The sequence below is a fragment of the Oncorhynchus gorbuscha genome, linkage group LG02 (genome assembly GCF_021184085.1).
Source record: "Oncorhynchus gorbuscha isolate QuinsamMale2020 ecotype Even-year linkage group LG02, OgorEven_v1.0, whole genome shotgun sequence".
NCBI lineage: Eukaryota > Metazoa > Chordata > Actinopteri > Salmoniformes > Salmonidae > Oncorhynchus > Oncorhynchus gorbuscha.
In genome coordinates this window covers 102,601,418-102,624,399 of record NC_060174.1, presented here as the reverse complement: position 1 = coordinate 102,624,399, position 22,982 = coordinate 102,601,418, and the positions used below count along the sequence as shown (strand labels likewise).

At 48.0% G+C, this 22,982-nt stretch overlaps 1 protein-coding gene across 3 annotated transcripts; it reads left to right on the top strand.

The window, feature by feature from the left end:
- The first annotated feature begins 212 nt into the window (after nucleotides 1–212).
- LOC124014483 (solute carrier family 23 member 1-like) lies at nucleotides 213–20,559 on the top strand. 3 transcript variants are annotated; one of them, XM_046329549.1, is made up of 14 exons: nucleotides 213–342; nucleotides 2,079–2,291; nucleotides 3,231–3,388; nucleotides 3,709–3,797; nucleotides 3,890–3,957; nucleotides 5,323–5,504; nucleotides 7,472–7,592; nucleotides 8,042–8,198; nucleotides 8,437–8,584; nucleotides 8,722–8,827; nucleotides 9,505–9,634; nucleotides 16,643–16,786; nucleotides 17,020–17,115; nucleotides 17,505–20,559. In XM_046329549.1, exons 1-14 carry the CDS (start codon nucleotides 304–306, stop codon nucleotides 17,777–17,779), a joined length of 1,926 nt encoding a protein of 641 aa, XP_046185505.1. In that variant the 5' UTR covers nucleotides 213–303; the 3' UTR covers nucleotides 17,780–20,559. The 3 variants fall into 3 exon arrangements, with proteins under 3 accessions (XP_046185505.1, XP_046185514.1, XP_046185523.1); XM_046329567.1 differs by lacking the exon at nucleotides 213–342 and having other exon boundaries at nucleotides 2,135–2,291; nucleotides 3,251–3,388; XM_046329558.1 differs by lacking the exons at nucleotides 3,709–3,797; nucleotides 7,472–7,592.
- The last annotated feature ends 2,423 nt before the right edge of the window (nucleotides 20,560–22,982 follow it).

The window sequence follows — 22,982 nt, the reverse complement described above, 5'->3', positions numbered from 1 at the left end:
TGAGTTTAGTTCTTTCTGATGGCTAATCTGATTCTTGCTCACTATCTCTAATTCCAAGAAGTTTCTTCTTGACCCTTTGATCTTTTTCCTGTCGTTGTACAGTCTCTGCCTCTTAAAACAGCACGAGTGGGTAAAGTCCATCTCAGGGGCAGATTATTAACCTGGCTGATCTGGTCCCCTCAACCCCCATAAAAGGGCCCTATACTCCTGTATAGGGCTGAGGTCACACGTGTGTTGGCTAGTTGAGAGAGGGCAGCACCCAAACGGAAACTAAGGATCCATCACAAACAACTGAGAGTCCAGATGAAGAAGAAGCAAACAGAAACACGACCAGACCTCAAGGTAAACTCATCATTTACTATCATTTCAATATTTCATTGATGAGTTTAGTTTTGTTGTGAATGTTTAAATTGTAATTGTACGTTGTCTGGCCTGGTAAAATGATGGGTTATGGTTGAGTTGAACAGAAATAAAGCTCACTAAGGACCTACACACCAGACATTAACTTGAATAATTTAGCTTTACACTTAGTATATTGCATCATTGGATGTTTTCAAAGTATTTCTGTTTACCTTTGGGGAGAAATGCCCAAGGTGTTTACCATGCTCAGATTAGGGGATTTACTGCCATGATGTCGAACTGAATAACAACTTGTGGAGGATGGATGGTTCTGGATTGATATCAGATGCTTTTTGCAGGATATTTATGGTCATTGTTTGAAGACACAATACCTCATAGCAAAAGTGGAGACAACTGAATTGTAGAAGACAGTTCTAACATTGTTTCTCTGACAAAGATGTAAAGGTGATATGTTTTGTTCACAGTAGGAATGTATTGAAACACCAAGAGGCTATTAACCTAGATTCCTGTGATTTAGGAAGGAAAATCTGTGTCACTCCAGTCTACTTTGATGAGTTAGTCATGTAAGAGTTCCTCTTGCATCATCTTTCAAAACAGTCAACACCAAGAACCATGACAACTGGCCATGGTGACGGTGACATTCTACTGGGTTATAACGTAATCCAGGCCCATGTCGATCATTCATAGAGTAGGTCAATTAAAGTAGATGTAACACCCAGTTGGTCATGTGCCTGACGGTTGGCCTTGTTGGAGATGACAAGGCCATATGGTGGGCTCCCGAGTGGCGCAGCGGTCTAAGGCCCTGTATCTCAGTGCTAGAGGCGTGACTACAGACCCTGGTTCAGCGGTCTAAGGCCCTGCATCTCAGTGCTAGAGGCGTCACTACAGACCCTGGTTCAGCGGTCTAAGGCCCTGCATCTCAGTGCTAGAGGCGTCACTACAGACCCTGGTTCAGCGGTCTAAGGCACTGCATCTCAGTGCTAGAGGCGTCACTACAGACCCTGGTTCAGAGGTCTAAGACACTGCATCTCAGTGCTAGAGGCGTCACTACAGACCCTGGTTCAGCGGTCTAAGGCACTGCATCTCAGTGCTAGAGGCGTCACTACAGACCCTGGTTAGATTCCAGGCTGTATCACAGCGGTCGAAGGCACTGCATCTCAGTGCTAGAGGCGTCACTACAGACCCTGGTTAGATTCCAGGCTGTATCACAGCGGTCTAAGGCACTGCATCTCAGTGCTAGAGGCGTCACTACAGACCCTGGTTAGATTCCAGGCTGTATCACAACCGGCCGTGGTCCGTCATTGTAAATAAAAATGTGTTCTTAATAACGGACTTGCCTCATTAAATAAATAAAAAGTATGGGACAGTGACAAATCACGTAGGTGACAATCTTGTGCCCATATAAGGTATTTTACATGATGTCTGAGAGGTCATCGAATATTCCCCGTTTTTGAACATCATGTGACTTTCAAACGTTGTGTATGACAAGTTAACCAATGTTACTTTGGATGTGTGAATGTCTCTGTCTTCTCTTTCAGAGTTGTGAATGTCTCTGTCTTCTCTTTCAGAGTTGTGAATGTCTCGGTCTTCTCTTTCAGAGTTGTGAATGTCTCTGTCTTCTCTTTCAGAGTTGTGAATGTCTCGGTCTTCTCTTTCAGAGTTGTGAATGTCTCTGTTTTCTCTTTCAGAGTTGTGAATGTCTCTGTCTTCTCTTTCAGAGTTGTGATGTCCAGACTCAGACAGAGGAGCAGCAGGGTGCTGAGGAGGGGAGACAGGAGCAGGGTGCTGAGGGGGGGAGACAGGAGCAGGGTGCTGAGGGGGGGAGACAGGAGCAGGGTTCTGAGGAGGGGAAGCAGCAGCCAGGCTCTGACATGATCTACACCATAGAGGATGTCCCACCGTGGTACCTCTGCATTCTACTGGGCCTCCAGGTACACAAATACACACACTCTCACACACACTCTCGCACATTCTCTCACACACTCTCTCACACACACACTCACAATCTCTCACACACACTCACAAACTCTCTCACACACACACACACTCTCTCACACACTCTCTGACACAGTCTCTCTCACACACACACTCTCTCACACACACACACTCTCACACCCACACCCACTCACACACACACACACACACACACACACACACACACACACACACACACACACACACACACACACACACACACACACACACACACACACACACACACACACACACACACACTCACACTCTCACACACACACACACACACACACACACACACACACACACACACACACACACACACACACACACACACACACACACACACACACACACACACACACACACACACACACACACACACACACACACACTCTCACATTCTCTTACACACACACTCTCTCACACCCTCTCTGACACACTCTCTCTAACACATACACACACTCACACACTCTCTGACACACACTCACTCACTCACTCACACACTATCTCTCTCTCTCTCTCTCTCTCTCTCTCTCTCTCTCTCTCTCTCTCTCTCTCTCTCTCTCTCTCTCTCTCTCTCTCTCTCTCTCTCTCTCTCTCTCTCTCTCTCTCTCTCTCTCTCTCTCTCTCTCTCTCTCTCTCTCTCTCTCTCTCTCTCACACACTTAGTTTTCATGAATGGTTTTCTCACTCCACCTTTCTATCAGTAATGGTTTCTTCTTCTCTTTTGTGCACTCCTTCCCCCAAATGTATCTCTCCCCCTCCCTCTGTTCCCCCCTCCCTCTCTCTCCTACTCTCTCTCCCCCTCCCTCTGCCCCCCCCCTTCTCTCTCCTACTCCCCCCCGCCCCTCCTCTCTCTCTCCATGGTGATTAACACTGTGTCTTTAATCACAGCACTACCTAACGTGTTTCAGCGGGACCATCGCTGTGCCCTTCCTGCTGGCGGAGGCCATGTGTGTGGGACAAGACCAGTACACGGTCAGTCAGCTGGTGGGAACCATCTTCACCTGCGTGGGAATCACCACAATCATACAGACCACATTTGGAATCAGGTACGTGTGTGTGTATGTATGTGCGTGTCTTAAATTACAGGCCTCTCTCATCTTTTTAAGTGGGAGAACTTGAACTAAATACTTTTTTGCCCCACTGTATGTGCGTGTCTTAAATTACAGGCCTCTCTCATCTTTTTAAGTGGGAGAACTTGAACTAAATACTTTTTTGCCCCACTGTATGTGCGTGTCTTAAATTACAGGCCTCTCTCATCTTTTTAAGTGGGAGAACTTGAACTAAATACTTTTTTGCCCCACTGTATGTGCGTGTATTCTAATGCTTTGGAATGCATTGTGTAACATATTTTATCTTCTATGTTTAGGTTACCTCTTTTTCAGGCCAGTGCTTTTGCCTTCCTCATCCCTGCCCAGGCCATCTTAGGGCTGGATAGATGGAAATGTCCCCCTAAAGGTGCACCACTCAGTCCCATCCTATGTCAGAAGAATATGGCCCAATCAAAGACAGAATCTCACTAATGTGCTATTGTGTCTGTCTTTCATCAGAGGAGATTTATGGGAACTGGAGTCTTCCTCTGAACACCTCACACATCTGGCACCCAAGGATAAGAGAGGTACTTCCTGCCTCTTGTTACTGGGCCTCCATCTTGGGGTCCATCTTTCTTAACTGTAGCATCTCTCACTTTGATTGACATTATCAGAGACATCATGTAGTCATAACTAGGAGCCAGGGTTTGTGTGGGTTAGGTCAAATGGTGGTCCAAGACATACAGTGGGGGGAAAAAGTATTTAGTCAGCCACCAATTGTGCAAGTTCTCCCACTTAAAAAGATGAGAGAGGCCTGTAATTTTCATCATAGGTACACTTCAACTATGACAGTCAAAATCAGAAAAAAAATCCAGAAAATCACATTGTAGGATTTTTAATGAATTTATTTGCAAAGTATGGTGGAGCATAAGTATTTGGTCACCTACAAACAAGCAAGATTTATGTCTCTCACAGACCTGCAACTTCTTCTTTAAGAGGCTCCTCTGTCCTCCACTCGTTAATGGCACCTGTTTGAACTTGACACCTGTCCACAACCTCAAACAGTCACACTCCAAACTCCACTATGGCCAAGACCAAAGAGCTGTCAAAGGACACCAGAAACAAAATTGTAGACCTGCACCAGGCTGGGAAGACTGAATCTGCAACAGGTAAGCAGCTTGGTTTGAAGAAATCAACTGTGGGAGCAATTATGAGGAAATGGAAGACATACAAGACCACTGATAATCTCCCTCGGTCTGGGGCTCCACGCAAGATCTCACCCCGTGGGGTCAAAATGATCACAAGATCGGTGAGCAAAAATCCCAGAACCACACAGGGGGACCGAGGGAATGACCTGCAGAGAGCTGGGACCACAGTAACAAAGCCTACCATCAGCAAGGGCATTGAAGATGAAATGTGGCTGGGTCTTTCAGCATGACAATGATCCCAAACACACCGCCCGGGCGGTCCTGGAGGGGCCTAGCCAGTCTCCAGATCTCAACCCCATAGAAAATCTTTGGAGGGAGTTGAAAGTCCGTGTTGCCCAGCAACAGCCCTAAAACATCACTGCTCTAGAGGAGATCTGCATGGAGGAATGGGCCAAAATACCAGCAACAGTGTGTGAAAACCTTGTGAAGACTTACAGAAAACGTTTGACCTCTGTCATTGCCAACAAAGGGTATATAACAAAGTATTGAGATAAACTTTTGTTATTGACCAAATACTTATTTTCAACCATAATTTCCAGATAAATTCATAAAAAATCCTACAATGTGATTTTCTGGATTTTTTTCCCTCATTTTGTCTGTCATACTTGAAGTGTACCTATGATGAAAACTACAGGCCTCTCATTTTTTTTAAGTGGGAGAACTTGCACAATTGGTAGCTGACTAAATACTTTTTTGCCCCACTGTAGCTAATGATAATAACAGTCGGTCTGTCTCCCCCTGTAGATCCAGGGTGCCATCATAGCGTCCAGTGTGGTGGAGGTGGTCATCGGGCTGGTGGGTCTCCCTGGTCTCCTGCTGGACTACATCGGGCCCCTGACCGTCACCCCCACCGTGTCCCTTATCGGCCTGTCTGTATTCCAGACCGCTGGGGACAGAGCCGGTTCTCACTGGGGCCTCTCAGCACTGTAAGAGCACAATCCATCCTCGCTTCTTCTCTGTACTGTATCCTCCTCCCAGGTTTCTCTCTCCTCTCTCCATCTGATCCTCCCATCCTCCCAGGTTTCTCTCTCCTCTCTCCATCTGATCCTCCCAGGTTTCTCTCTCCTCTCTCCATCTGATCCTCCCAGGTTTCTCTCTCCTCTCTCCATCTGATCCTCCCAGGTTTCTCTCTCCTCTCTCCATCTGATCCTCCCAGGTTTCTCTCTCCTCTCTCCATCTGATCCTCCCAGGTTTCTCTCTTCATCTGATCCTCCCAGGTTTCTCTCTCCTCTCTCCATCTGATCCTCCCAGGTTTCTCTCTCCTCTCTCCATCTGATCCTCCCAGGTTTCTCTCTCCATCTGATCCTCCTAGGTTTCTCTCTCCTCTCTCCATCTGATCCTCCCAGGTTTCTCTCTCCTCTCTCCATCTGATCCTCCCAGGTTTCTCTCTCCTCTCTCCATCTGATCCTCACAGGTTTCTCTCTCCTCTCTCCATCTGATCCTCCCAGGTTTCTCTCTCCTCTCTCCATCTGATCCTCCCAGGTTTCTCTCTCCTCTCTCCATCTGATCCTCCCAGGTTTCTCTCTCCATCTGATCCTCCCAGGTTTCTCTCTCCTCTCTCCATCTGATCCTCCCAGGTTTCTCTCTCCTCTCTCCATCTGATCCTCCCAGGTTTCTCTCTCCTCTCTCCATCTGATCCTCCCAGGTTTCTCTCTCCTCTCTCCATCTGATCCTCCCAGGTTTCTCTCTCCATCTGATCCTCCTAGGTTTCTCTCTCCTCTCTCCATCTGATCCTCCCAGGTTTCTCTCTCCTCTCTCCATCTGATCCTCCCAGGTTTCTCTCTCCTCTCTCCATCTGATCCTCCCAGGTTTCTCTCTCCTCTCTCCATCTGATCCTCCCAGGTTTCTCTCTCCATCTGATCCTCCTAGGTTTCTCTCTCCTCTCTCCATCTGATCCTCCCAGGTTTCTCTCTCCTCTCTCCATCTGATCCTCCCAGGTTTCTCTCTCCTCTCTCCATCTAATCCTCCCAGGTTTCTCTCTCCTCTCTCCATCTGATCCTCCCAGGTTTCTCTCTCCATCTGATCCTCCCAGGTTTCTCTCTCCTCTCTCCATCTGATCCTCCCAGGTTTCTCTCTCCATCTGATCCTCCCAGGATTCTCTCTCCATCTGATCCTCCCAGGTTTCTCTCTCCTCTCTCCATCTGATCCTCCCAGGTTTCTCTCTCCTCTCTCCATCTGATCCTCCCAGGTTTCTCTCTCCATCTGATCCTCCCAGGTTTCTCTCTCCTCTCTCCATCTGATCCTCCCAGGTTTCTCTCTCCATCTGATCCTCCCAGGTTTCTCTCTCCTCTCTCCATCTGATCCTCCCAGGTTTCTCTCTCCTCTCTCCATCTGATCCTCCCAGGTTTCTCTCTCCATCTGATCCTCCCAGGTTTCTCTCTCCTCTCTCCATCTGATCCTCCCAGGTTTCTCTCTCCATCTGATCCTCCCAGGTTTCTCTCTCCTCTCTCCATCTGATCCTCCCAGGTTTCTCTCTCCATCTGATCCTCCCAGGATTCTCTCTCCATCTGATCCTCCCAGGTTTCTCTCTCCTCTCTCCATCTGATCCTCCCAGGTTTCTCTCTCCTCTCTCCATCTGATCCTCCCAGGTTTCTCTCTCCATCTGATCCTCCCAGGATTCTCTCTCCTCTCTCCATCTGATCCTCTCCTCTCATGATTTGACACTTGAGATCCATCTATGTTGTCCTGAGTTGTATTATTGTGTGTGGTATGTTACCGCTCTTCCTCACTTCTTTTGTTTAAATGGTTTACCTTGTTTTGGGCTTGAGACTCTTTATCGTCTTACGTCGAGGACAATTTGTAATCTAATAACTTACTGTTAACGTAATTACTTTGTCCCTGTTTTATGTCTTTTATTGGGATATGATGTAACAGTATCACTGCCTCTCCCCAGGTCCATCTTCCTCATCGTGCTGTTCGCTCAGTATCTGAGGAACTGGTCCTTCCCTCTTCCCTCCTACAACAGAAAGAAAGGCTTCAGCACTGCCAGGGTTCAGATCTTTAAGATGTTCCCGGTTAGAACCAACACACCACACACCTGTCTCACAGGGATGTCAGAACGCTAAACTAATAAGATGTTCTCATGTGGGGTATGACCCATTGTTAAAATACATCAGGCTAATCATTCACGGCACATCATGTCATACAAATCTTGAGCGGTTATAAGAGAGTCTGAGGCACATTTTACTGCAGTGCCCTCTATGCTACTGCCTTAGTGAGTGCTGCCAGACATGTGGTGGGGACAGGCTATAGAAATGACGCACTGTGATAGACAGACACAGACCACAGGGATCAAGTCACCGTTATGTTAATGCCAAGAATTAGCTTTCTGATGGAAATGGCTGTAAAATCAAATAGAAATAAGACACATCCAGAATGATAAGTTGGAATCTTGGAGTCTCGGAATCCCTATGATTCCGTTATATGACATGTTATGTTGTTCCCCTGTTCTTTCTGTGTTCAGATCATCATGGCCATCATGTTGGTGTGGTTGCTATGTTACATCCTGACTCTGACCGATGTGCTGCCCAGTGACCCCAGCCAGTACGGACAGAAGGCACGCACAGACGCCCGCGGTGACATCATGACCCTCTCCCCCTGGTTCCGGGTCCCCTACCCTTGTAAGAGACCAGCATCACCTCCACTGTCTCACACACGGGGGCAGTTTGGACACACGAGCTAGATCAAGGGTCAAGTGAAGAAAGCGGATGACACTGATCATTTATATGTCACTTTAGAATGTCCTTGTATATCATTTTAAATGGGGAAACGATCCGAGTTGTCATCTATTTGCATTGCCTTTCATCTTGCTGCATAGGAGGAGGATTCAGACGTGTGGTGTTTGTGTGTCTCTGATAGGTCAGTGGGGGTTGCCCACGGTGACCATCGCTGGGGTGCTGGGCATGTTCAGCGCCTCACTAGCTGGCATCGTAGAGTCTATCGGGGACTATTACGCCTGTGCCCGCCTCTCAGGGGCACCTCCTCCACCTGTCCATGCCATCAACAGGTGAGCATCACTGGGGGTTAGACTTCTAACATGGACCTAAGGCTCTGACAGGGACCTGTGTTCTTAAATGTCTTCTTATTGTCAAGCATCAGTGCCCTGCGTTGACGTATGTGTGTGGCATGTCTTTCCCGTACCAGGGGTATCTTCACAGAGGGGGTGTGCTGTATTATAGCAGGACTGCTGGGTACAGGAAATGGCTCCACCTCCTCCAGTCCCAACATTGGAGTTCTGGGAATCACTAAGGTAAGGAAGCTTAGCCCCTCAACTAGCAGGTTCGGAAGAATTTACGCAGCATGTTAGGAGAATTAGATTACGGCTAGGAAGAAGGGTTAGCTAACATACTAAACGTTTCAACTTTTTGATGTAAATTTGACATAAGTTGTACGCTGTCTAAATATGGCCCCGTCAGCTCCTCCCCAGGTTGTTCTCAGACTCGGTTTCTTTAATCTATCTAATGAAAAACACAAATGTAGATCTGTAATCTCAAGCTGTCTGGTTCGAGTTGGAAAATGATCTTTTTGAAACAGACGACAGTTTATTGTCATGATCTCCAGGGCTTTGTCACAATGCAAATCGACTGGCCGCCCCACAGAGCCTGGTTCCTCTCTAGGTTTCTTCCTAGGTTCTGGCCTTTCTAGGGAGTTTTTCCTTAGCCACCGTGCTTCCACACCTGCATTGCTTGCTGTTTTTGGGGTTTTAGGCTGAGTTTCTGTACAGCACTTTGAGATATCAGCTGATGTACGAAGGGCTTTATAAATACATTTGATTTGATTGTTATTATTGGCGCATGATTATTAGCTAAAGGTCTGCTCATCTTTACATGAACTGTTATTATATTTAAACAATGAGCTGATGATACCAGAGGTTGCACAGTTCACATGGAGTCACGTTGTACAACGTCTCTCTCTCTCTACACACAGGTGGGAAGCAGGCGGGTCGTGCAATATGGTGCAGCCATAATGTTCCTGTTAGGAACTGTGGGGAAATTCACTGCCCTCTTCGCATCGCTGCCTGACCCCATTCTAGGTGGCATGTTCTGCACCTTGTTCGGTGAGTCACTGACCTGCTAACAGAGAACTCACATACAGCGTCATCTCTCAATTCAATTCGCGGGGCTTTATTATTATTATTATTATTATTTTTTAACCTTTATTTAACCAGGCAAGTCAGTTAAGAACACATTCTTATTTTCAATGACGGCCTAGGAACAGTGTGTTAACTGCCTGTTCAGGGGCAGAATGACAGATTTGTACCTTGTCAGCTCAGGGATTTGAACTTGCAACCTTTCGGTTACTAGTCCAACACTCTAACCACTAGGCTACCCTGCCGCCCCTACACTATAACCACTAGGCTACCTTGCCGCCCCTACACTCTAACCACTAGGCTACCTGCCGCCCCTACACTCTAACCACTAGGCTACCCTGCCACCCCTACACTCTAACCACTAGGCTACCCTGCCGCCCCTACACTCTAACCACTAGGCTACCCTGCTGCCCCTACACTCTAACCACTAGGCTACCTGCCGCCCCTACACTCTAACCACTAGACTACCCTGCCGCCCCTACACTCTAACCACTAGGCTACCCTGCCACCCCAACACTCTAACCACTAGGCTACCCTGCCGCCCCTCCAATCTAACCACTAGGCTACCTACCTCCTCTACACTCTAACCACTAGGCTACCCTGCCGCCCCTACACTCTAACCACTAGGCTACCCTGCCGCCTCGACGCTCTAACCACTAGGCTACCCTGCCGCCCCTACACTCTAACCACTAGGCTACCCTGCCGCCCCTACACTCTATCCACTAGGCTACCTGCCGCCCCTACACTCTAACCACTAGGCTACCCTACCGCCTCTACACTCTAACCACTAGGCTATCCTACCGCCCCTCCACTCTAACCACTAGGCTATCCTACCGCCCCTCCACTCTAACCACTAGGCTACCCTGCCGCCCCTACACTCTAACCACTAGGCTACCCTGCCGCCCCTACACTCTAACCACTAGGCTACCTGCCGCCCCTACACACTAACCACTAGGCTACCCTGCCATCCTACACTCTAACCACTTGGCTACCTGCCGCCCCTACACTCTAACCACTAGGTTACCCTGCCGCCCCTACACTCTAACCACTAGGCTACCCTGCAGCCCCTACACTCTAACCACTAGGCTACCTGCCGCCCCTACACTCTAACCACTAGGATACCTGCCGCCCCTACACTCTAACCACTAGGCTACCTACCTCCTCTACACTCTAAACACTAGGCTACCCTGCCGCCCCTACACTCTAACCACTAGGCTACCCTGCCGCCCCTACACTCTAACCACTAGGCTACCCTGCCGCCTCGACGCTCTAACCACTAGGCTACCCTGCCGCCCCTACACTCTAACCACTAGGCTACCCTGCCGCCCCTACACTCTATCCACTAGGCTACCTGCCGCCCCTACACTCTAACCACTAGGCTACCTGCCGCCCCTACACTCTAACCACTAGGCTACCTGCCGCCCCTACACTCTAACCACTAGGCTACCTGCCGCCCCTACACTCTAACCACTAGGCTACCCTGCCGCCCCTACACTCTATCCACTAGGCTACCTGCCGCCCCTACACTCTAACCACTAGGCTACCCTACCGCCTCTACACTCTAACCACTAGGCTACCCTACCGCCCCTCCACTCTAACCACTAGGCTACCCTGCCACCCCAACACTCTAACCACTAGGCTACCCTGCCACCCCTCCAATCTAACCACTAGGCTACCTACCTCCTCTACACTCTAAACACTAGGCTACCCTACCGCCCCTACACTCTAACCACTAGGCTACCCTGCCACCCCTCCAATCTAACCACTAGGCTACCTACCTCCTCTACACTCTAAACACTAGGCTACCCTGCCGCCCCTACACTCTAACCACTAGGCTACCTGCCGCCCCTACACTCTAACCACTAGGCTACCTGCCGCCCCTACACATTAACCACTAGGCTACCCTGCCACCCTACACTCTAACCACTAGGCTACCCTGCCACCTCTACGCTCTAACCACTAGCCTACCCTGCCGCCCATACACTCTAACCACTAGGCTACCTGCCGCCCCTACACTCTAACCACTAGGCTACCTGCCGCCCCTACACATTAACCACTAGGCTACCCTGCCACCCTACACTCTAACCACTAGGCTACCCTGCCACCTCTACGCTCTAACCACTAGCCTACCCTGCCGCCCATACACTCTAACCACTAGCCTACCCTGCCGCCCCTACGCTCTAACCACTAGGCTACCCTGCCGCCCCTACACTCTAACCACTAGGCTACCTGCCGCCCCTACGCTCTAACCACTAGGCTACCCTGCCGCCCCTCCACTCTAACCACTAGGCTACCCTGCCACCCTACACTCTAACCACTAGGCTACCCTGCCACCTCTACGCTCTAACCACTAGCCTACCCTGCCGCCCCTACGCTCTAACCACTAGCCTACCCTGCCGCCCCTACGCTCTAACCACTAGGCTACCCTGCCGCCCCTACACTCTAACCACTAGGCTACCTGCCGCCCCTACACTCTAACCACTAGGCTACCCTGCCGCCCCTCCACTCTAACCACTAGGCTACCCTGCCGCCCCTACACTCTAACCACTAGGCTACCCTGCCGCCCCTACACTCTAACCACTAGGCTACCCTGCCGCCCCTACACTCTAACCACTTTGCTACCTACCTCCTCTACACTCTAACCACTAGGCTACCCTGCCGCCCCTACACTCTAACCACTAGGCTACCCTGCCGCCCCTACACTCTAACCACTAGGCTACCCTGCCGCCCCTACGCTCTAACCACTAGCCTACCCTGCCGCCCCTACGCTCTAACCACTAGGCTACCCTGCCACCCCTACACTCTAACCACTAGGCTACCTGCCGCCCCTACACTCTAACCACTAGGCTACCCTGCCGCCCCTCCACTCTAACCACTAGGCTACCCTGCCGCCCCTACACTCTAACCACTAGGCTACCCTGCCGCCCCTACACTCTAACCACTAGGCTACCCTGCCGCCCCTACACTCTAACCACTTTGCTACCTACCTCCTCTACACTCTAACCACTAGGCTACCCTGCCACCCCTACACTCTAACCACTAGGCTACCCTGCCGCCCCTACACTCTAACCACTAGGCTACCCTGCCGCCCCTACACTCTAACCACTAGGCTACCCTGCCACCCCTACACTCTAACCACCAGGCTACCTACCTCCTCTACACTCTAACCACTAGGCTACCCTGCCGCCCCTACACTCTAACCACTAGGCTACCCTGCCGCCCCTACACTCTAACCACTAGGCTACCCTGCCACCCCTACACTCTAACCACTAGGCTACCCTGCCGCCCCTACACTCTAACCACTAGGCTACCCTGCCGCCCCTACACTCTATCCACTAGGCTACCTGCCGCCCCTACACTCTAACCACTAGGCTACCCTACCGCCTCTACACTCTAACCACTAGGCTACCCTACCGCCCCTCCACTCTAACCACTAGGCTACCCTGCCGCCCCTACACTCTAACCACTAGGCTACCCTGCCGCCCCTACACTCTAACCACTAGGCTACCTGCCGCCCCTACACACTAACCACTAGGCTACCCTGCCACCCTACACTCTAACCACTAGGCTACCCTGCAGCCTCTACGCTCTAACCACTAGGCTACCCTGCCGCCTCTACGCTCTAACCACTAGCCTACCCTGCCGCCCCTACGCTCTAACCACTAGGCTACCCTGCCGCCCCTACACTCTAACCACTAGGCTACCTGCCGCCCCTACACTCTAACCACTAGGCTACCCTGCCACCCCTACACTCTAACCACTTTGCTACCTACCTCCTCTACACTCTAACCACTAGGCTACCTACCTCCTCTACACTCTAACCACTAGGCTACCCTGCCGCCCCTACACTCTAACCACTAGGCTACCCTGCCGCCCCTACACTCTAACCACTAGGCTACCCTGCCGCCCCTACACTCTAACCACTAGGCTACCCTGCCGCCCCTACACTCTAACCACTAGGCTACCCTGCCGCCCCTACGCTCTAACCACTAGCCTACCCTGCCGCCCCTACGCTCTAACCACTAGGCTACCCTGCCACCCCTACACTCTAACCACTAGGCTACCTGCCGCCCCTACACTCTAACCACTAGGCTACCTGTCGCCCCTACACTCTAACCACTAGGCTATCCTGCCGCCCCTCCACTCTAACCACTAGGCTACCCTGCCGCCCCTACACTCTAACCACTAGGCTACCCTGCCGCCCCTACACTCTAACCACTAGGCTACCCTGCCGCCCCTACACTCTAACCACTTTGCTACCTACCTCCTCTACACTCTAACCACTAGGCTACCCTGCCACCCCTACACTCTAACCACTAGGCTACCCTGCCGCCCCTACACTCTAACCACTAGGCTACCCTGCCGCCCCTACACTCTAACCACTAGGCTACCCTGCCACCCCTACACTCTAACCACCAGGCTACCTACCGCCTCTACACTCTAACCACTAGGCTACCCTGCCGCCCCTACACTCTAACCACTAGGCTACCCTGCCGCCCCTACACTCTAACCACTAGGCTACCCTGCCACCCCTACACTCTAACCACTAGGCTACCCTGCCGCCCCTACACTCTAACCACTAGGCTACCCTGCCGCCCCTACACTCTATCCACTAGGCTACCTGCCGCCCCTACACTCTAACCACTAGGCTACCCTACCGCCTCTACACTCTAACCACTAGGCTACCTACCGCCCCTCCACTCTAACCACTAGGCTACCCTGCCTCCCCTACACTCTAACCACTAGGCTACCCTGCCGCCCCTACACTCTAACCACTAGGCTACCTGCCGCCCCTACACTCTAACCACTAGGCTACCCTGCCACCCTACACTCTAACCACTAGGCTACCCTGCAGCCTCTACGCTCTAACCACTAGGCTACCCTGCCGCCTCTACGCTCTAACCACTAGCCTACCCTGCCGCCCCTACGCTCTAACCACTAGGCTACCCTGCCGCCCCTACACTCTAACCACTAGGCTACCTGCCGCCCCTACACTCTAACCACTAGGCTACCCTGCCACCCCTACACTCTAACCACTTTGCTACCTACCTCCTCTACACTCTAACCACTAGGCTACCTACCTCCTCTACACTCTAACCACTAGGCTACCCTGCCGCCCCTACACTCTAACCACTAGGCTACCCTGCCGCCCCTACACTCTAACCACTAGGCTACCCTGCCGCCCCTACACTCTAACCACTAGGCTACCCTGCCGCCCCTACACTCTAACCACCAGGCTACCTACCTCCTCTACACTCTAACCACTAGGCTACCCTGCCGCCCCTACACTCTAACCACTAGGCTACCCTGCCGCCCCTCCACTCTAACCACTAGGCTACCCTGCCGCCCCTACACTCTAATCACTAGGCTACCTACCGCCCCTACACTCTAACCACTAGGCTACCCTGCCGCCCCTACACTCTAACCACTAGGCTACCCTGCCGCCCCTACACTCTAACCACTAGGCTACCCTGCCGCCCCTACACTCTAACCAAGGCTACCCTGTGCCCCTACACTCTAACTACTAGGCTACCCTGCCGCCCCTACACTCTAACCACTAGGCTCACCCTGCCGCCCCTACACTCTAACCACTAGGCTACCTGCCGCCCTTACACTCTAACCACTAGGAAACCCTGCCGCCCCTACACTCTAACCACTAACCCTGCCCCTAGTCTCTAACCACTAGGCTACCTGCCGCCCTTACACTCTAACCACTAGGCTACCCTTCCGCCCCTACACTCTAACCACTAGGCTACCCTGCCGCCCCTACTCTCTAACCACTAGGCTACCTGCCGCCCTTACACTCTAACCACTAGGCTACCCTACCGCCTCTACACTAACAAACTAGGCTACCCTGCCGCCCCTACACTCTAACCACTAGGCTACCCTGCCGCCCCTACACTCTAACCACTAGGCTACCCTGCCGCCCCTACACTCTAACCACTAGGCTACCCTGCCGCCCCTACACTCTAACCACTAGGCTACCTACCGCCCCTACACTCTAACCACTAGGCTACCTACCTCCTCTACACTCTAACCACTAGGCTACCCTGCCGCCCTTACACTCTAACCACTAGGCTACCTACCGCCCCTACACTCTAACCACTAGGCTACCTACCTCCTTTACACTCTAACCACTAGGCTACCTACCTCCTCTACACTCTAACCACTAGGCTACCTACCTCCTCTACACTCTAACCACTAGGCTACCTGCCGCCCTTACACTCTAACCACTAGGCTACCCTACCGCCCCTACACTCTAACCACTAGGCTACCTACCGCCCCTACACTCTAACCACTAGGCTACCTGCCTCCTTTACACTCTAACCACTAGGCTACCTGCTGCCCTTACACTCTAACCACTAGGCTACCCTACCGCCCCTACACTCTAACCACTAGGCTACCTACCTCCTCTACACTCTAACCACTAGGCTACCTGCCTCCTCTACACTCTAACCACTAGGCTACCTACCTCCTCTACACTCTAACCACTAGGCTACCCTGCCGCCCCAAGGGCATGGGAAACATGTGTTAACATTGCCAAAGCAAGTGAAGTAGATAATAAACAAAAGTAAAATCTACAATAGAAATGAAGTGTAAATATTACACTCAGAGAAGTTCCAAAAGAATAAAGACATTTCAAATGTCATATTATGTAAATATACAGTGTTGTTACGATGTGCAAATGGTTAAAGTACAAAAGAGAAAATAAATATAGTATTTACAAGTGTGGTAGTTCTTCACTAGTAGCCCTTTTTTTTGTGGCAACAGGTCACAAATCTTGCTGCTGTGATGGCACACTGTGGAATTGTATGTCTCTCTCTACCCCACCAGGGGGCAGTATGAAAAGAGAAAGCTCACCTCTATTTGAGAAGGGATGAGGAAATACTGTATGTCTCAAGCTAGAAACCCAGGTAACAATAAGACAATAATAACCTGATCCAGTCCTCTGTTGTTGGTGTCTATGCCCTGCAGGTATGATCACGGCTGTGGGCTTGTCCAACCTGCAGAGTGTAGACCTCAACTCCTCTAGGAATCTCTTCGTCCTCGGCTTCTCCATGTTCTTTGGCCTAATGTTGCCCAATTACCTAGACATGCATCCCGGCTGCATCCAAACAGGTGGGCTGCACATTGAAAAGGTTTTCACTTATGTGAAAAGACATCTCCATCTTAAGAGGAAGTGTAGGAGTGGCTTTAGAGTGTTTACAGTGTGTACAGTTAGACTGTCATCAAGCTTTAGTATGGATTATATTGTGGATGTAATGTAGCTTTAGTATGGATTATTATGTTGATGTTATGAATAATGATTAGGATAATTAATTTGGTAATAGATATTCTATTGCCCTCCTCAGGAGTTGCAGAGGCGGATCAAATCCTCACAGTGCTCCTGACCACCGAGATGTTTGTCGGAGGCCTCCTGGCATTTACTCTGGATAACACCATCCCAGGTATGCGTGCTATGTGAGAATGTGAAACCTCATCTCATTAACAGGAGCTACCAGTCACCTTGTCACACACTGATCAAAGAGATCATCGGTTGTGTTTGTTTATGTGACACCACAATAGCACTATGGGACACATCAATCTTTCCATTTTTGCGCAACTGTTGCCTGTAACAACCAATGTTTGTTTATGTGGCATTGTGTGTGTTTATGTGTGTGTTTATGTGTGTGTGTGTGTGTGTGTGTGTGTGTGTGTGTGTGTGTGTGTGTGTGTGTGTGTGTGTGTGTGTGTGTGTGTGTGTGTGTGTGTGTGTGTGTGTGTGTGTGTGTGTGTGTGTGTGTGTGTGTGTGTGTGTGTGTGTGTGTGTTTATGTGTGTGTGTACGGTTCCAACAGGCACCAAGAGGGAGAGAGGGCTGCTGGACTGGAAGGCAGATGAGAGCATGGGGGGAAGCACAGTGAACATGCGTACTTACGACTTCCCTATTGGAATGAGCTGCGTTAGGAAAGTCAGCTTCCTGCGCTATCTACCCATCTGCCCCAGTTTCCGAGGCTTCATGCGATGCAGACGGAAGGACAGCATGCAGGAAAACAATGAGGATGAATTAAGAGAGAGGAATGACAGTTTACGCATGGACACAACAATTACCTTGGCCTTCACTAAAGTATAGTAACCCTGCAGTGATTCATCTTTAAAATCATTTTATACCGAGCTGTATTTTTCCACAGGTGTTTATTGTTTTTGGACACTTACAGTTGTAATTGAAAAATGCACTGTCTGCAATTGGGAAACAGGGACTATGAACAACTGACTGGGCAAAAATGACGCCGATGTTGTATAGCGATGTTGCATTTTTTGAAACTGTAATGTTATTTAGCAGAGCACATTTCTCACCACATTGATTTGAGAGGTTTCTCTACTGTCCCCATTTTTCTACTCACCACTACCACCTTATAACATTCTGTTTCTACGTTAAAGAACAAAAGAGTCCCATATTCAGATGCATACTGACCTCATTGTACTTTATGTAGACTGTGTTCGAAGAAGCAGAGACAACATTTTAACTGTGTTTATTTAGTAAGTCTTTATTGTGTACAAAATTATAAGTAAAGATAATCGCTTCTGATGATCTGAACTCAAAACACACGTTGAGAAATATAATCCTGAACTCAAAACACACGTGAGATTATGCAAAAACATATGATATAAAACTAAAGGATAATTAAGGAAAGCATTCCTATTTTTGACTGTCAAATGTTTGTTTACATTATTACGTGTTACAATAACATGTTAAAACAGACGAATGAGAGTAGAGACGTCTATCAACTGATTTACAATTTGACAAAGTGCCGTAAGATAGAAAACCCACAGGCTTCGATGTCAAGTTAACATGGTAATTGTACTGTGATATTAACTGAGAGACTGAACCATGAAACGACACTGTGCTATTATCTGAGACTGAACTATGAAACAACACTGTGCTATTAACTGAGAGAGACTGAACCATGAAACGACACTGCTATTAACTGAGAGAGACTGAACCATGAAACGACACTGTGCTATTATCTGAGACTGAACTATGAAACAACACTGTGCTATTATCTGAGAGACTGAACCATGAAACGACACTGCTATTAACTGAGAGAGACTGAACCATGAAACGACACTGTGCTATTATCTGAGAGAGACTGAACCATGAAACGACACTGCTATTAACTGAGAGAGACTGAACCATGAAACGACACTGCTATTATCTGAGAGACTGAACCATGAAACGACACTGCTATTAACTGAGAGAGACTGAACCATGAAACGACACTGTGCTATTAACTGAGAGACTGAACCATGAAACGACACTGTGCTATTAACTGAGAGAGACTGAACCATGAAACGACACTGCTATTATCTGAGAGACTGAACCATGAAACGACACTGCTATTAACTGAGAGAGACTGAACCATGAAACGACACTGTGCTATTAACTGAGAGACTGAACCATGAAACGACACTGTGCTATTAACTGAGAGAGACTGAACCATGAAACGACACTGCTATTAACTGAGAGACTGAACCATGAAACGACACTGCTATTAACTGAGAGAGACTGAACCATGAAACGACACTGTGCTATTATCTGAGAGACTGAACCATGAAACGACACTGTGCTATTATCTAAGAGACTGAACCATGAAACGACACTGCTATTAACTGAGAGAGACTGAACCATGAAACGACACTGTGCTATTAACTGAGAGAGACTGAACCATGAAACGACACTGTGCTATTAACTGAGAGAGACTGAACCATGAAACGACACTGTGCTATTATCTGAGAGAGACTGAACCATGAAACGACACTGTGCTATTATCTGAGAGACTGAACCATGAAACGACACTGTGCTATTATATGAGAGAGACTGAACCATGAAACGACACTGCTATTAACTGAGAGACTGAACCATGAAACGACACTGCTATTAACTGAGAGAGACTGAACCATGAAACGACACTGTGCTATTATCTGAGAGACTGAACCATGAAACGACACTGCTATTAACTGAGAGAGACTGAACCATGAAACGACACTGTGCTATTATCTGAGAGACTGAACCATGAAACGACACTGCTATTAACTGAGAGACTGAACCATGAAACGACACTGCTATTAACTGAGAGACTGAACCATGAAACGACACTGTGCTATTAACTGAGAGACTGAACCATGAAACGACACTGTGCTATTATCTGAGAGACTGAACCATGAAACGACACACTGCTATTAACTGAGAGACTGAACCATGAAACGACACTGTGCTATTATCTGAGAGACTGAACCATGAAACGACACTGTGCTATTATATGAGAGAGACTGAACCATGAAACGACACTGCTATTAACTGAGAGACTGAACCATGAAACAACACTGCTATTAACTGAGAGACTGAACCATGAAACGACACTGTACAGATTGGAAGACTGTGACACGTGTGTGACCTCTAGAAGTCATTCTAAAAATGCGCAAACCAAGAGGCTAGGAGCTATTGATCTATCAAGGGAGCACAGGATCCGTATATTTATGACTGTTCATGATTGATTTCACTGTGACATCATGAAAGAATTTGAATTTGAATTTCCCTTCCATATTACACTCTGAGCCTTTGTCTGTCAGAGTCTCTGTCAATAGCGCCCATCGGAGTCTCCCTGGCGATTAGTCTGTAATCTGACGACAGCTGTCCTCTCGCTTTGTTCAGGTCACACTCTTCAAGTAAACAATGGTAAGATGGAAAAGACAACAGAAGCTTATGCAGGTCATAGGGAAATTGTGATCCTATCAAACTTCGTTGTTATTTTTAGAAAACATTTCACTCAGTGTAAAAAATATCAACCACTAAAAATTGAATTTCTACATTTCTCCTTTGAAATTTGGAAAAATATAATCTGTGTTTTTTAAGAATGTGTTGTTCTATCTATATTACACAACTAGACATGTAAAACATTACCACCAACAACAAAGAAAGGCTTTGTTTACGTTAGAAAAAGAAGAAAAGATCGTCAGGTATCTGCCCACAAATACACATTGTCAGTAGGAAAGGGAGGAGGAGGGTTCATGGAACCAGGGGTGAACACACCGTATGCATTTTAGGGATGTAAATCAACACATACAGTGCTTTCACAATGTATTCTTACCCCATTGACTAATTCCACTTCTTTTGTTGTGATACAGCCTGAATTTAAAATGTATTCAATGTAGATTGTTTTCCACTGGCCTACACACAATACCCCATAGTATCAAAATGGAATTATGTTTCTCGATTTTTTAAAACAAATTAATAGAATTAAAATTTAAAAAATGCTGAAATGTCTTGAGTCATTAACTATTCAACTCCTTTGTTATGGCAAATCACTTGAGCAGTAAAAATGTGCTTAACAAGTTACATAATAAGTTGCATGGACTCGGTGTGCAATAATTGCGTGTAACATGATTTTTGAATGACTACCTCATCTCTGTAACACATCTGTAAGGTCCCTCAGTCGAGCAGTGAATTTCAAACAAAGATTCAACCAGAAAGATCGGGCAGTTTTTCCAATGCCTCGCAAATAACTGCATCTATTGGTAAATGACATTGAATTTCTTTGGATGGTGTATCAATATACTCAGTCACTACAAAGATACAGGCCTCCTTCCTAACTCAGTTGCCAGACAGGAAGGAAACCGCTCAGGGATTTCACCATGAAGCCAATGGTGACTTTAAAACAGTTACAGAGTTTAATGGCTGTGATAGAAAACTGAGGATGGATCAACAACATGGTAGTTACTCCACAATACTAACCTAAATGACAGAGTGAAAAGAAGGAAGCCTGTACAGATTAAAAATATTCCAAAACATGCATCTGGTTTACAACTAGGAACTAAAGTAATACTGCAAAAAATGTGGCAAAGCAATTCACTTTTTGTCCTGAATACAAAGTGTTATGTTTGGGATAAATCCAATGCAACACATTACTGAGTAGCAAGCTCCATATTTTCAAGCATACTGGTGGCTGCATCATGTACTGGGTGTGCTTATAATCATTAAGGACTGGGGAGTTTTCAGGTTAAAAAATAAACTGAATGGCACTAAGCACAGGCAAACTCCTAGAGGAAAACCTGGTTCAGTCTGTTTTCCACCAGACACTGGGAGATGAATTCACCTTTCAGCAGGACAATAACCTAAAACACAAGACCAAATCTACACTGGAGTTGGTTTCCAAGACAACACTGAATGTTCCTGAGTGGCTGAGTTACAGTTTTGACTTGAAAACCTCTGGCAAGATCTGAAAATGGTTGTCTAGCAATGATCAACAACCAATTTGACAGAGTTTGAAGAATGTTGAAAAGAATAATGGGCAAATGTTGCACAATCCAGGTGTGGAAAACTCTTAGAGACTTACCCAGACATACTTACAGCTTTAATCACTGCCAAAGGTGATTCTAACATGTATTGACTCAAGGGTGTAAATACTTATGTAAATGAGATTTCAATAAATTAGCATATGTTTTCATTTTGTTATTATGGGGTATTGTGTGTACATGGTTGAGAATGATTATTATTTTTCATCCAGCCTAACACAACCAAATGTGGAATAAGTAAAGGGGCATGAATACTTTCGGATGAACTGTATATTAGCAGCCCTCTGTTCTCTCACACAGATATATGATGATGTACATTTACATTTACATTTAAGTCATTTAGCAGACGCTCTTATCCAGAGCGACTGCTAATATACAGTTATGGTCTGCTAATATACAGTTCTTCACAATACCCCATAATAACAAAATGAACTGTATATTAGCAGCCCTCTGTTCTCTCACACAGATATATGATGATGTAAAGTCATATATCTGTGTGAGAGAACAGAGGGCTGCTAATATACAGTTATGGTTCTTCACAATACCCCATAATAACAAAATGAACTGTATATTAGCAGCCCTCTGTTCTCTCACACAGGTATATGATGATGTAAAGTCCCGGTAGTTCTAATCTTAATCGGTATTGTCAGGTGTCTCCGAATCAGAGATGAGACGCTGATTTTAATGACTGTGATTGATACGCAAGATTTACTCAACCTGACAGTATGGAGCTAAAACCGTCTGATCTATCACTGTGTAGCCTTGGGTGGCTTACCCACACAGTCCATACTCCCTGGATAGTGCAGTGTGCAGTCATGTGATAGTGTTCCGCTGGCACTGACCGGTAAGACGTCTCAGGGCCCGGTGTGAGGCATCTCCTGTGGATGAGCCTGAGCAGAGAAGCACTGTGGAGTGTACATGGCTGGGAATTGCAGTGAGTGGCAGGGCATTGCATATATTGGCGGCAGTACTGCAGTAGGCAC